Source organism: Poecilia reticulata, linkage group LG22 (assembly GCF_000633615.1).
Source record: "Poecilia reticulata strain Guanapo linkage group LG22, Guppy_female_1.0+MT, whole genome shotgun sequence".
NCBI classification, from domain to species: domain Eukaryota; kingdom Metazoa; phylum Chordata; class Actinopteri; order Cyprinodontiformes; family Poeciliidae; genus Poecilia; species Poecilia reticulata.
In genome coordinates this window covers 8126331-8139711 of record NC_024352.1, presented here as the reverse complement: position 1 = coordinate 8139711, position 13381 = coordinate 8126331, and the positions used below count along the sequence as shown (strand labels likewise).

Below are 13381 nucleotides of genomic sequence, written 5' to 3'. Positions count from 1 at the left end.
TATATATATATATAGGCATATATATAGGCATATATATATATGCCTATATATATGCCTATTTTTCCCTTTTGCTCTCATTTGGGCTTCATTACTTCTGGCATTTTGAGCGTCTACTGCCATGAGACTCTGTCCAAATGGCTGAATAGTACATTAGCACAAAAACTGCAAGTTCATAACATTAGCCAATAATTATTGCACTCCAAACAGTCCTTTTCAATTTGTGTATACTTCTGTCGTCTTGCACAAAACTACACCGACGGTTAATCAAGTAAAAAAAGACAAGTTTTAATTAAACTCCAATGAGAAAACAAAAGCAGTATAAAACTCTCTAGATTAATAACAGTAAGTGTGAAACCCTAGAAGGAATAACTTTAGTAGTGTAATCTAACCATCGACTCAAGAATCAAATGATCTTCTGTTCCACGCAAGTCTTTCAGAACACCATATCAGCTGTTTGTCACATGAGACGCTGCCTTCTCGTCAAAACGTTGGCGGCCCTTCTAACATTACTGCTCTCTCGTCAGATCATGTCACAAAGCTAGTAAATACGGTGCATCCTGTTGAAACAACAGTGGAATGGGACAGCTGCATGTGCTGATATGCAGCAAGAGGACAAGCTCAACTTTAGGCGCCGTTTGTTGGAGTTGTCGATTAAAGATTTATTTTTGCTAATTGAGCCGAAGTAACAGCCACACCTCAGGTAGGAAAATCTGAGCAGTTTAAGGCAGGAGTGGGCAATCCTGGTCCTTGAGGGCCGGTGTCCTGCAACTCTTGATGTCTCCCTGGTCCAACACACTTCAATCCAACAGCTGAATCACCTCCTAAGTGCAGTCAGGTTCTCCAAAGTCCTGCTAATGACCTCATTATTTGACTCAGGTGTGTTGAAGTAGAGATACATCTAAAAGTTGCAGGAGACCGGCCCTCGAGGCCTGGAGTTGCCCACCCCTGGTTTAAGGCCTACACTTACTTTTGGTCTCTAAACATGACTGATCCGAAGAGAAATCGCACCAACTTGGATCCGAGTCATTTTTCTTTTTTAAGAGAAAGCCCCAGCAGTTCCTATTGTTGACATGCTAAAATGGAAACATTCATGTCTGTAAGCATGACTTAATAAAGAGAGAAGGGCTCTCTGAACTTGGTTTCTGTGGAAACCATTATTAGCGAGCCTTGTGCTTCCTTGGCCAATCGCACTCATACCGGCATCATTTTCTGTTGAATCATTCAACATATTATAAATGCACAAAGTATAAGGTTGAGAAAGAAAATTCATAGATCATCTAATGCAAAAATCCCATCCATGCCTTCTGTCTCTAGCTGGATTTTGTCTGTTGCAGGAATCATTTCCATCCAGTTGAAAACTAACATGGCCACCTTCAATACCCCTGAGATGACGAGTCATTGGCTGTGTGAGCTCATTGTTAGTCATCAACACTTTGCGCACCAACACTGGCGTTGCATGTGCCGGATGAGGAGAGTGCGGCCAGCACGGTTAACAAACAAAGACATCAAGGCCTAAGAAGCCATCTTTTGTCCACTGCTCTTTGAAAAGGGAAGCTGCTGCCTTCCCAAGACGGGCCCTATTGTCCTGAAAAGTTATGGTTGTCTCTTTGAGGACCAGGCTTTGTCAGGACGCTAGGTTGAAATTATCTCTGAGAGAAAGTTTGTGATTTTTGTTGCTAGTCTTTTTTTTTTTTAAACCTTTTTAAAAAGGTTAAAAAGTGACAATTTTTGGGGGCCAAATAGGAAAAGAAATTCACAAAAGATTTCATAAATACACGGACATCGAATGTTTCCTGTATTTTGCAGTAAAATGCATTTAAATTAGAAGTTGAATAAATAATGTCCAGCACTAGGAGATCACTCTTCGTTATTTTGTTTGATCAGCTGTCAGAATCGACGATATCAGCTGGCCCAAGCAGGGATCAGGAGACTGGGTGAAATACAAATACTTCTGAAAATAATATGCAATGAAAATTGAAGATGCATGAGATTTGAGCCTTCTATTGATTATTTATCCCCACAATTGCTGAAAATACTGCAAAAAAAAAAACAACAAAAAACAATAGCTTACATGCATTGGTAGAAAAATGGAAGAAGGAGGATGTGAAATGTCAAAGTGCGAGTAAAAAACGGTTTATTTTTGGCCTAAACTGAAATCCATCTAAATACTTCAGCCCTCTATAGTTATTTCAATATTTCTTATACAGACCAAACACGCCGTTAAGAGACGCACCAATCAGATTTTACTTGGCTGATGCCAATTGCTCCTTTTTTTTAAAGGACTAGAACGCAGGAAAAAAAAGAGAAAATACTCACCCGGCTCCTTGATAGAGGCAATAGCTGTGTATTCTTAACCTCTGACATTTTACAAGTTATTTTAGAAAAACTGAGTCAGAGTTCATGTTATTGGTTGATGTGTTTATAGACCAAAAACAGAGGGTATTTTTAGTTTTAAAAGAGAAGAATTTTGCAGTATTTGACTTGTCTGACTGATGAGGCTCGAAGTGAAAACTGTGTAAAGACTGGCGCATCTCTACTACTATCTAAAATAAATAATTAATAGCCTTACATAAAATAGTTCGGTCTTTTTTCCTTAATTACATTGAACTTGCAGACATGCAGCGCAACAGCATGTGGGCCAAATCCCACAAGCTGAAAGGCATACAGCAGAGGAAACCTGTAACGAAGCTGCTGTAGCTACTCGGAGACAGGAGATGTGAATCCAGGCTCCTTGGACCTGTGTACGAGGCTGGCAGCATCGAGACATGCACCGAATTAAGCAATATGTAGCCAGAGAAGTGTTATTTTTCAACCTGGCCTTGCTTAATTTCACACCGTTCGCTGCGCGTGCCCGAGCCAAGCACAGAGTCCCCGCAGCCCCGTTTTACAAGACAACCGTCGGCCATCGAATGGAAACGGGCCCTGAACATTTAAGTTATCGTTTTCACTTCCACGCTCCCTTCCCTTCATTTACACACAGCTGGAAACAGAACTGTACAATCAGTACCGTTTTATCCGTCAGGCTCGGTGACGGATAAAACAATAAAAATAAGAAAGAATAAAGAACCTACTGTGCTCACAGACTAGCCCAGCAGCACGTCTCCCTGTAATGACTCTGGTTGAGAGTTAGCTTTAAAGCTAACGTCCTTGTTGGCTTTGATAACTTTAAAGCTAATTAGTAAAACTCAATCGGCCTCACTTGAGTAGTTCCTCCTCTATAAATTTATTCGCTTTTGTCAGTTTCCCTAACTATGTAACTGGCTGTAAATGATTTAGTCAAGATAAAGTTAATCCTTTCAAAAACAAGCTTGAGCCTCTGGTGACGTCACAAAAGGCACAAGAACCCAATCAGACCTCTAGAGGGCACCCATTTGTATGCTTTTCCAATTTTTTGCAGTTTATCTAATCAAATTTCTCATTTAAGAGTTGATCGCTTCTGTTATGAGCGACTGCAACAAAAAGTTTGAGTTTGTATCTCAAAACACAACATGGATTTCTGGAAACTATACCAACTATAAATAAACAAGGTTTCTGCTACTTTTTTCTGTAGTTCTGGTCATTCTTTCATAAGAACATCACTTTCTCAGCATGAACTACAAGAAAATAACTTTGTTTTATAACTACCATGAATAATAAGCAAGTTAGAGAAAAATTAACTAGGTGTTTTCATTCATCTTAAACATTTAAATACGTCTAACTTCAAGACCTTCTAACAGTAAATGGAGATTAAAACAGTTACTAAGAAACGTCTTTATTCAACCATTTGAGTCCCTGTTTTTCCAAATCTTGCTACTTAGACACAATCCAATGAGCCTAAGATGGAATAAAATAGTTTCGGGCGTGTAAGTGAGCTTATTAAAAAAAAAAGAGAGAGAGAGAAAGAAAATAATAAATGTAAGGCCAAGTATGAATAATTTTAACATTTTTAAAAAATCATCCACGGATTAAAAAAAAAAAATGCTGATTGCAGCTGGTTTATCCAAGATGATCAGGTCAGATAGGAATGGATTTTTTCCCCCCACGTTTCTCCAAACATCTTCAGTTCCTATGATGTTTTCTCCAGCGATGCAGTCACCCCTTTATTCCCACCAAATATGTTTACCAGACAGGGGCTGAAAACGAGCAAGTCTGCCAGTTGGCCAAAACACGCGTCCACCTGCAGTGCAGACCACACCGTCATCACCACGATTCAAGTCGATGCCAGAGGTGAACGCATTCAAAAACTAATAGAAAATTTTAACCACAAACTTAACAGAATTGAACGAAATAAAAGTTCAGAACTCAGCAAATGTCACAGTCACCATTTCACCGCGTTATCCATCATGAACTGATGATCCTCAGTCAAATCCGAACTCACGTGTTCAGTCAAAGCCCTTGCAGTCACATTTCAGAATCTATCAGAATCTGTCAAAAGTTGCCTCTCCTCCGTAGTGTTAATCAAGGACAGCTTTCTTCCTGTGCCTCTCCTGATGTCATCGACCCAAAAACACACAAGCTTTTGTGTGAAACATTAGAAACATTTATTTTCTGAAATTGTATTTTCTGAAATCTCACAGTGAAAATCCATGCTTCCTTACCCAGCTATAGTGTACATTTGATTGAAAGGGGGAAAAGTACACCACTGGAGAGCATCTTTAAGTCACTCTGTGATCGTTTTTCTTTGCTTTAAACCTAACAAATATAACAAAACACTGTTATAATTAAACAGTGGAACAGCAGCCAGAACTTCCTTTTGGAGTGTTTTCACTGAGCACCATCAGGATGTAGCAGAAAATGAGTGGGAGGGGGGAATCAGGAATCTTAATTAGGTATTAGAAGCAATTGCCTGTATAAAAAAAAAAAAAAAAAAAAAAAAAAAGACGGAGAGGTGACCCTAGTTGTACATATGCAAAGGATCCAGAAGGATGCTAGAAGATTTCCACCCCCCGTCATTTCCATCTGTTAAAACTAAGTGTACCCTTCAACTTTTTTTGTGTCCCTGTTGCCTTCACTTGCCTGAACTCCTGGATGCTTTGTCAGTTAAAAGCGGTCCCTGGAGGTCAGTGAAGTGCTCATAATGCTACTTCTAGGAGCGAGGACATGAAATAGTTGAACAAAGGCAAAAACTTTTGGGATTTCTCAGACAAAAGCAACACTGACGATACTTTAGGTGTATCATTACATTCAAGTTGTCCGTGTGTATGCCGAGTTTCATTAAAGGAAGAGAAAATAAAACAAAGGAAGTGTGGACATTTTGAAGCAATTTTTAGTCCTCATCACCATCCCTTCTCTTCACAGACTCACCATCATCTCTCAGTGAGCTATATAGCTTTAGGGAAATAAAAAAAATAAAAAAACGAAGGGAAGCAACGACGGACCACGCTCTGTATAATACACAAAACCGAGTCTGCGTCAACCATGGCGAGAGCGACTTTAAGCGATTACTGCTAGAAAATGTAATCCGCCAGCCTTACCTCCAACCCGGTACATATTCGCTGCCATGACTGCCCCCGGTCCCTGGCTTCCTCTCCAGGTAGAGGGGTGGCTCTCTTCTCTCTCCCGCTGCCGCCGCTGTGTGTTGGAAAATGGAGGATTGATCAATACGAAACAGACTGGCAGTGAGCTCTTAAAGAGACAGTACACCTCTACGTAACTCAAGACTGGCAAGGGGAGGAATGTAACAAAAGGCGCGTTTTTGACTGCAGGAACCTTTTGTAGGAACCAGGGTAGTTTTCTGGGGTCTTTGTTCATACTCACCCCATCCCGAATTTCCACTGCTTCTTCTAGGCTAAACACAGATTACCAGGTTGATATTTACCTCTTTAAAATGCACTGCAGGGGGTCAGGGGTGGGGAGTACCTGATGTACTCATAACTACTGAATGGAGTTTTGTGGAGGGAGTGATAAGACTGTTTGCATTTTCTCAGCACTGTGTTTCTGTCACCTCAATTAAAACCCGTCAAGAATTTATACACGGACCATCTGGAGTCAAATGTGTATATATGTCTCTTTTATCCTACATACTTTAAAAAAAAAAGAAGGTCTGCTTAGCTGTGCTTCTCTCAAAAATGAACTCTGTGAAGGAGCTACTACTACTAACTTTTTACTTTTCTTGAAGTTAGTGAAGTCTGCTGGAAATCGATTCCTGTTTAAAGATGGATTTTGATATGGGTTTGTGTTTGTTTTATTATTATTTCGTTTTTTGTGTGTACTTTATTTTTCAAGAAACTTCTGTTATACCCCAGGCATTTAGTGTACCTCTCAGTTTACAGGGATTTTAATACTGTTTTTTTAGTGTTTCCACTGTGTTTACAACCCAGGTTGTACTCCTGACAGTAACGCTCCCTTTTCTCACTTCAAAAGTTATAACTCATTGCTATGAGTTATAACTTATGAAAGGTGTTACAGAATCATTAGTTATAGTTTAATTACTTAAAATCTTAACTTTTTTATTTTGCCAGTTAGAACCTCTTTACACTCTCTGTCCCACAAACGGACAATAATTGTGATTGACATATTTGATTTAAAATCTGTTCTAGATACACATTAACACGAGTTTTGGAGTAACTTTAAATGGTTTTAAATGAAGACTGTTATTGAACTACCCTTAAATTAAGCTGTTGCACTAGGAGATGGTCCATATGTGTAAATTTGCATGAATGTTCAAAATTGAAACCTCTACTTGTGATCAATAACAAGTGTTCCTTTGAACCAATGGAGTTTAACAGATAACAAGCTCTTTTTCATTTCACCCTTGAGTTTTATTATGCTTCCAGTAGCTATGCCAACGTAGCTTACATGAACAGTGTAATTTTTTTGTCACACCATCGAATGGCACAGAACAAAAATCTCAGAGAAATAAAGGTTCTGGGTTACATGGTCAAAACACACCAAAGTATCTCTTGATCTGCACAATTTAATACAATTTAAGTGCTTTTATTTTGAAAATATAAGCACAACATTATGCTTGTGAACCTTTAATATGTGTATACCGCACCACTGGGAATGCCAAAACCAACCATTTTGTCTTTATTTTGTTGTTTATTTTGTGCATTTCAGGTAATTTGACTTAAGATCAAATTACCTGAAAAGGCAACATACAACAGCAGTGTGTAAAAAAAAACAACAACAAAAAAAAGCCCCTATAATCCAGATTGGCAGTATCTAGTCGGCTATTTAAGAAATTTCCTGTAATTCTATTTCAACATGTTTTACTCAGAACAACAGCACTCGTGATACAACTGGTTGCAGCTACATTTTTTTAAACACTCGCTTTCTTTCAGAATAATATCTTCATACGTCACAGATTGCACAAAAAAATTCAAATATCACAAACTATGTTTTGACCAATTTGCAATTACGTGTCACTCATAAAAAAAAAATTTAAACCTGACTTGCGTGATAATCCAAATGAATTTGGATCATCTGAATTATCCTGCGTTGTTGACCACTGCTGGCCTATCCCATGGGGTGTGTATGTACAGGATTGACACAAATATATCCATCTTTTAGGATTTAAAATTCAGGAGTTTATTTGTTACATTCTCATTTGTTACAGAGCTACATGGATAGGTGAAACAACATTAGCACAGGACTGAAAAATACTATTTCTAAAAGGAAATTGAATTCTAAAAACCAATGAGTAACAATAATAATAATGAATAAATAAACAATGAGAATGAAAAACAACATGATATTGCTAGAAATGGCAGGTGAAGTACATGCGGATGACCAGTGCAGTCAAGACAATCACTTGCAGCTGTGCATCAAAAGTAAAAGCTGGAATGTACAACACAATGTGCTTCATGGTAGTGGTAAACCGTTTGGGGCTTTTTCAGATAGTAGGGCACGGCCTCGTTGAGGAGCCTCAAGCTATGAGAATATCAGGCCCTTCTGAGTCTCTAGGTTTTCGCTGTCTGAGTTCTACCACCTAAACAGACAGATACTAGGTTGAAAGGTACCTGTGATCATTTTGATGGCTGTACTTGGCAGCTCCTGTTGTTGATATCCTGCAGTGAAGGGAGATTTGAGCTAATGTAGCACTCGCCTGCTTTGATCACGCTCCACAGGTCTTAACAGTCCTCTGCAGCACTGTAACCTTCCCAGTGATGGACAAAGTATTGCGAGCATCAACCCCTGTAGAAGGTTTTGAGGACCTTAAGATACCCTCTGCAGCCGCCTGGAGGTGGGAAAGGTACAGGCCTCCTGCCTTTGTGACCTGAGCATGTATTTGGGTGGATCAAGGGAGATCATCTGTAAACTAAACCTCAAGGAACTTGGTGTTGCTCAGCGTTTCCACCAGATGTGTCTCTGATAGAGAAGAAAGAAGAAGGAGGAGGAGGAGGAGGAGGAGGCTACCATTTCCTGCCGTAGTCCACAATCGTCTCCTTGGTGTTGTCGACGTTCATCCGCAGGTGGTTACCCTGGCGCCATCTTGTCAGGACTATATCTCTTCTCTTCATTGTTGAAGCTAGTTGTGGGTAATCTTACTTTATGGACTCGGAATTTTCCAAATCTGCTGATTTGCTGATTTATATTGTCTTCTATCCAATCATGCTGTCACTCTGTACTTTCCTTTGTTCATATCGATCATAAGAGAGTTTATATTTTCAAGACTGCAGATGATGATGATGATGATGATGTCATCATGGCCACATCAACATACCAAAACATGCGTAGAACTGGAAATATAAATACATTCTGCATAGAATAGAATAGAATAGAATAGAATAGAATAGAATAGAATAGAATAGAATAGAATTATTCTTTATTTTGCCTCAGCAGGAAAATTTAGGTGTGACCGCAGCAAGTTAAACTTCAATGGAAACATCCATATTCAAAATATGGTAAGAAAAATATAAAAAATAACTGAAACTGTACAGTAAGAACAACGTAAGAAAAATAATACTGGATTGCTATTTACAATAGCAAACAAGAAGACTATTTACAAGAAAAATTTAATAACATCCCACTGATGCGCAAATAAGACCTCATGAGTTTGATTTTGTTAGGAGAAATGGCAGCTATGAAGTCTGGGAGGAAGAATCTACAATAACGTTCCTTTGTGCACCTTAGGATGCAGCAGTCTGTCACTGAAGGAAGCTCTCCAGTTCGTGAAAGCGGCGGGAGACAGTGTCTATCGGAGATGTTATTATTTTAGCTGGAGTACCTCCGTCTCCCACCACCTGCTCTGGGTTGAGGGGGCATTCGAGGACAGAGCCGGCCTTCCTGATGAGCTTATTTAACTGCTTCCTCTCAGCTGTAGATAAGCTGCTGCTCCAACATATTGCACCACAGAAGATTGCTGGTGCCACCACGCAGACTCACAAAAAAAATTGAGAGAGAGAGAGAGAGAGAGAGAGAGAGAGAGAGAGAGAGTTGAATCTTTTAAGACTATAGTCAGGAAGTTTTGCAACAAGACAAGCTTTGCTCCTTTCTGCTTGCATGACGGAGTATCGCCGTATGTTTGCGATTTCATTAACACAAGTGAAGACACCCTTACTGCAAACCATAAGTTAGCAGACTTGCTACCGCATAAACTGTCAGTGAGAGGTGTTTAGCATATTTGCCAGTACATGATGAGAGAATGTCATTTAGTAATCCCCCACACAGTTGTATTAGCTCAGTTTTCTTTGTGGGTACGAGCATGGAGCCTCTGTGCTGCAGGAATGCTGTGGTTAAAAGCTCCATCTGATCTATACCATATGGAAGCTTCAATTACTGTGGCCTAACACAGGGGACTACAGCCTGCAGTCACATGACCGCTGAAGGCCAATCGTGTGCACTTGTGCCGCACGCACTCCTGCTGCCGTGCAGTCTCAGCGTTGGAAGTGTGCTGCGAGGGAACGCCATCTATCCTGTGCTGTGTTCCTGGAGCTCTTTCATGGCAGAGAACGAGGGAAGTCAGGCAGTGTGTATTTCATACATGACCGTGTGAAAGTGTTGGACAAACAACGAGTTCAAAAGCTTGTCAGAGTCAGATCCAGCTGCACAGTTGCTGAGGAGGATCAGAAGAGGCGCTCACGTTACTCCGCTTTTACGGTTTCCACATTGGCTGCTTGTGCGTTGTGCACTGGGGTTTCAGCTGCTTAAAGACGTTCACACTGAGATCTTAGTCTCACATATTTGTAGGATGAGTTATTCATCTAACCACACCTCTGCGGCCTTCTTTTGGTAATATTCAATATCTGAGCACAACCTCACACTGTCTTTATTACGGAGCCGGGAATCAAACCTAGAGACAGTGGAGTCTCTATGTGGTGAACTTGCTCTATACTGACCTGGTCCATAGATGTGTTGAAAAGCAAACTTAAAAACATTACATTTCTCTGTGTTTCTTTTAGTGACCTTTAGGGATTGTATCCTTAATTCTACCGGAATTAAGGATAATTAAGGTCAAATAAAGTAAGACAATCTTCTGACTTTATTTTGAGCTGATTTAGCTTTTTGGTGGTGATCAAAGAACTATAATAACATGCTTTGAAGTACTGTTATGTGAATTAAATAGATTTCAGTTTATTTTTCTTTACATTTTTATTTGCTATTATAGATTATTTTATTTTTATATTCCCTTCTTTTTTTATCTTAGATTTAGCACTCCTATTTTGTCTTTTAATTTTATCATGGCTTATTTATTTACCTATTTATTTATTATTTTAAGTACTTTATCAATACTCCTCCTATTATTTAGTTTAAATCTTTATCATCTTCTTACTTATTTATTTTTCGTTTTATCATTTATTTGTCTGTTTATATGTTATTTTAACTTAGTTTGTAATATCTATTCCTCCTTTTAGTTTTAACACGAGATTTCAGACCTTCAGAAATGTCATGTCTTCTTCTTGTCCTCTTCATCATTTTCATCTTCCTAAGTCTCAAATCAACATCACTTCTGGTAGCTACACATTTCTTAACATTTAAGCTTAGTCTTGATTAGCTCTTCATTTATGTTTTCCTGTTTGTATCTTTTTTATTTATTTATTTTTCCATTATCTCCCACTTTGATCTAAGCTTTTGTTGGCTCACCATCACTGTGTGCCAACAAAAAAGCAGCACCTTAGGAGAACGCTCCCTCATTCCGTGTAGCATTGAGAAATCTTATGCCTTTGCACCGTCCTCTAATTAGATAGAAAACAACTGCCAATCCGTAAATATGGTCCCAATTAAAGGAAAATGGATAGTATAGCTGTAGTGGTGTGTTTGGGAGCCGTTCCTGCTTTCATTAGGACTGCTTTCTTGGCTGCGTGCTGCCATGCAGATGTTCGATTTGAATCTCCACTGCTCCTCTGCCAGATGTTCTGCAGTCAGGAAGACGAGCGGAGCAGCACTGAGGCAGAGCTCTGCTTGGAGCTGTGCTCTGCAGGTGTCCTCCCTGGTGCATCCGAGAGTTTGGCTCTGTATACTGCAGCACGTCTTCAGAAAGTCCCGTCTCCCCAGCTCTCTCTTTCTGTGCGTCTCCTTTCCTCACCTTCCTCCTCTCCCACGGGAAGGACGTGGACACAAAGGAAATCAATTAGGCCTGTTTTCCCCCCTCAGAAGCCACGCCGTAGCTTTGATTGTGCTTTTTTTACATTTCCCTCACGGGGACGGGGGGGCCGCTGCGTGGAAACAGACAGACTCTACGGGGAGGCAATAACAAAGAGACTATTGTTGGAGCACTTTCTCCAGCACACCTTGGTGCAATTAGGTGTATTCTTAATTAACTGAAGAAGAAATGTAATTACTTTTATTAAAGTGCAACGTGTGACACAGCTCTTGAGAGGCAGAGGGCTGATTCCTGCTTGCACAGTCACTCTCCAGGGTTAGTGAGGGCTTTTTGGTGGTATCAAATAGTTCTGTGGATATGAAGAAACTTACAATTATGATATCACTTGTGCTAATAACACAAGTTACTGCAGAGTTCTTGAATCTGACTTTATCTTACCTGCTCCAAGAAAGTCCTCAAATAAATTAAGGATATATCATTTTTTTTCATTTAGTACAAGACGTCCCTATTGTCCCAGTCCGATATTTGACCTCAACAATGAGTCGTCAAGCTGAAGCGGATAACTGAGGAATAAAAATTAAAGCGTGTAATTCTATTACTCTGCCAGCAGAGGGAGATGTTGTCTCTGTTTTAGCGAAAATAACCTGCAGTTAAGGCAAAGAAATCTGGATCCATGTATTTACGGTCAATTTGGTGCTACTTGTAATATGCAGATGGTGTATCTTTTTTTCTTTTCTTTATTTTTACAGTACAAGAAATAGTAATGTTTGTCTTTTTTTGTTGATCAAAACCCCAGATAAACTAATAGCATTGGGTTGCACTGACTTCAGACTTCCAGCAGGGGTCATCATTCAACGAGATTTTTGCCGTTATCCTCGCTTTTTAATGTGCGCGTCTCTAGCGTGAGAAATTACACTTTTATTTCGTATTATGAAATAAAGCTGTCTAGAACTTTTAAACATAGTATAATCAAATAATTTCACAAAAAAAATAAATAAATTCTCATTTACGCTAGTATATAGTAGTACAGTTTGCTACTATAACTTCTCCATCTCCCATCTGCCTCATGGCTGTGAAAAAGGCACAGACCCACAGAACTCTTGGCTCTAATTCAAAGGGATTAGCCATACTTTACTTCTGGGTTATTAATACTGTGACCTTCGCAAAATGAAAGCGAGGTCACAATGAGAGAAAGATGAAAGAAATATCAGAAACGGATAGTGGACACTGGAATATGTGGCACTCAGAAAGACGCCCTCTGTTCCTCCAAAAGGCCCCACCTCGCCGGGGAATCCTGTCGGCAAGTTTCAGCTCTCAACCAAAATACCAAACGAGAGCCTCGCATTTTCTTTTCTCTTTTTTTCTTTTGAAGAGCAGCTGGGGAATGACCAAGTGGGTCTTCCTTTTTTTAGAGGGACACTTGCAGTTGGTGAGAGCTCTGGAAAGCAGTCTCACAGACGTTGGTAGGAATGAGAAAGGGAACGCGCCAGGAAGTGGATTTTAGTCTGGAGTAGACCAGACGGATATAGAAATTTAAACGATGTGGAAGAAAGACATGCATGCTAAAATAAAATATCAAAGTCAGTGCTAAAATTTCTATGAGCAGTTGACTGATGTAGTCGGTGGGCTGAGGTCTCATCATGGGAGTTTCTGTCAGAACCTGACATGCGTTAAAGAAAAGATGGATCAGGGAATTACCAACAAACCTCCTTTCAAACAAGTACAACTTTGCATTCATGCTCTTTGAAGCACATCTTCAGAAAGACTAGGAATACCCAGAATCTGAATTTGTCAAAAGAGCAAAGTGTGTCAAAAAACTCTGCTAGAATTTTTAATTTGCTAAATGTTTTTTTGTGTAGAAGCACTTAGGCAGTAAACCCTAGAAAAAAACTTGCCAACAAAAGCTAGTAGTTTAAT

At 39.6% G+C, this 13381-nt stretch overlaps 1 protein-coding gene across 2 annotated transcripts in view; it reads right to left on the bottom strand.

Annotated features, from left to right (window-relative positions):
* Positions 1–5573, bottom strand: part of mta1 (metastasis associated 1) — a 44569-nt gene extending 38996 nt beyond the window's left edge. The window contains exon 1 of one of the 2 annotated variants that reach the window (XM_008399153.2): positions 5454–5573. In XM_008399153.2, coding sequence (XP_008397375.1) covers positions 5454–5481 — 28 coding nt within the window. In that variant the 5' untranslated portion in view covers positions 5482–5573. The remainder of the gene's footprint in view (positions 1–5453) is intronic. The other variant, XM_008399152.2, reaches the window with a different exon arrangement.
* Positions 5574–13381: the final 7808 nt, after the last annotated feature.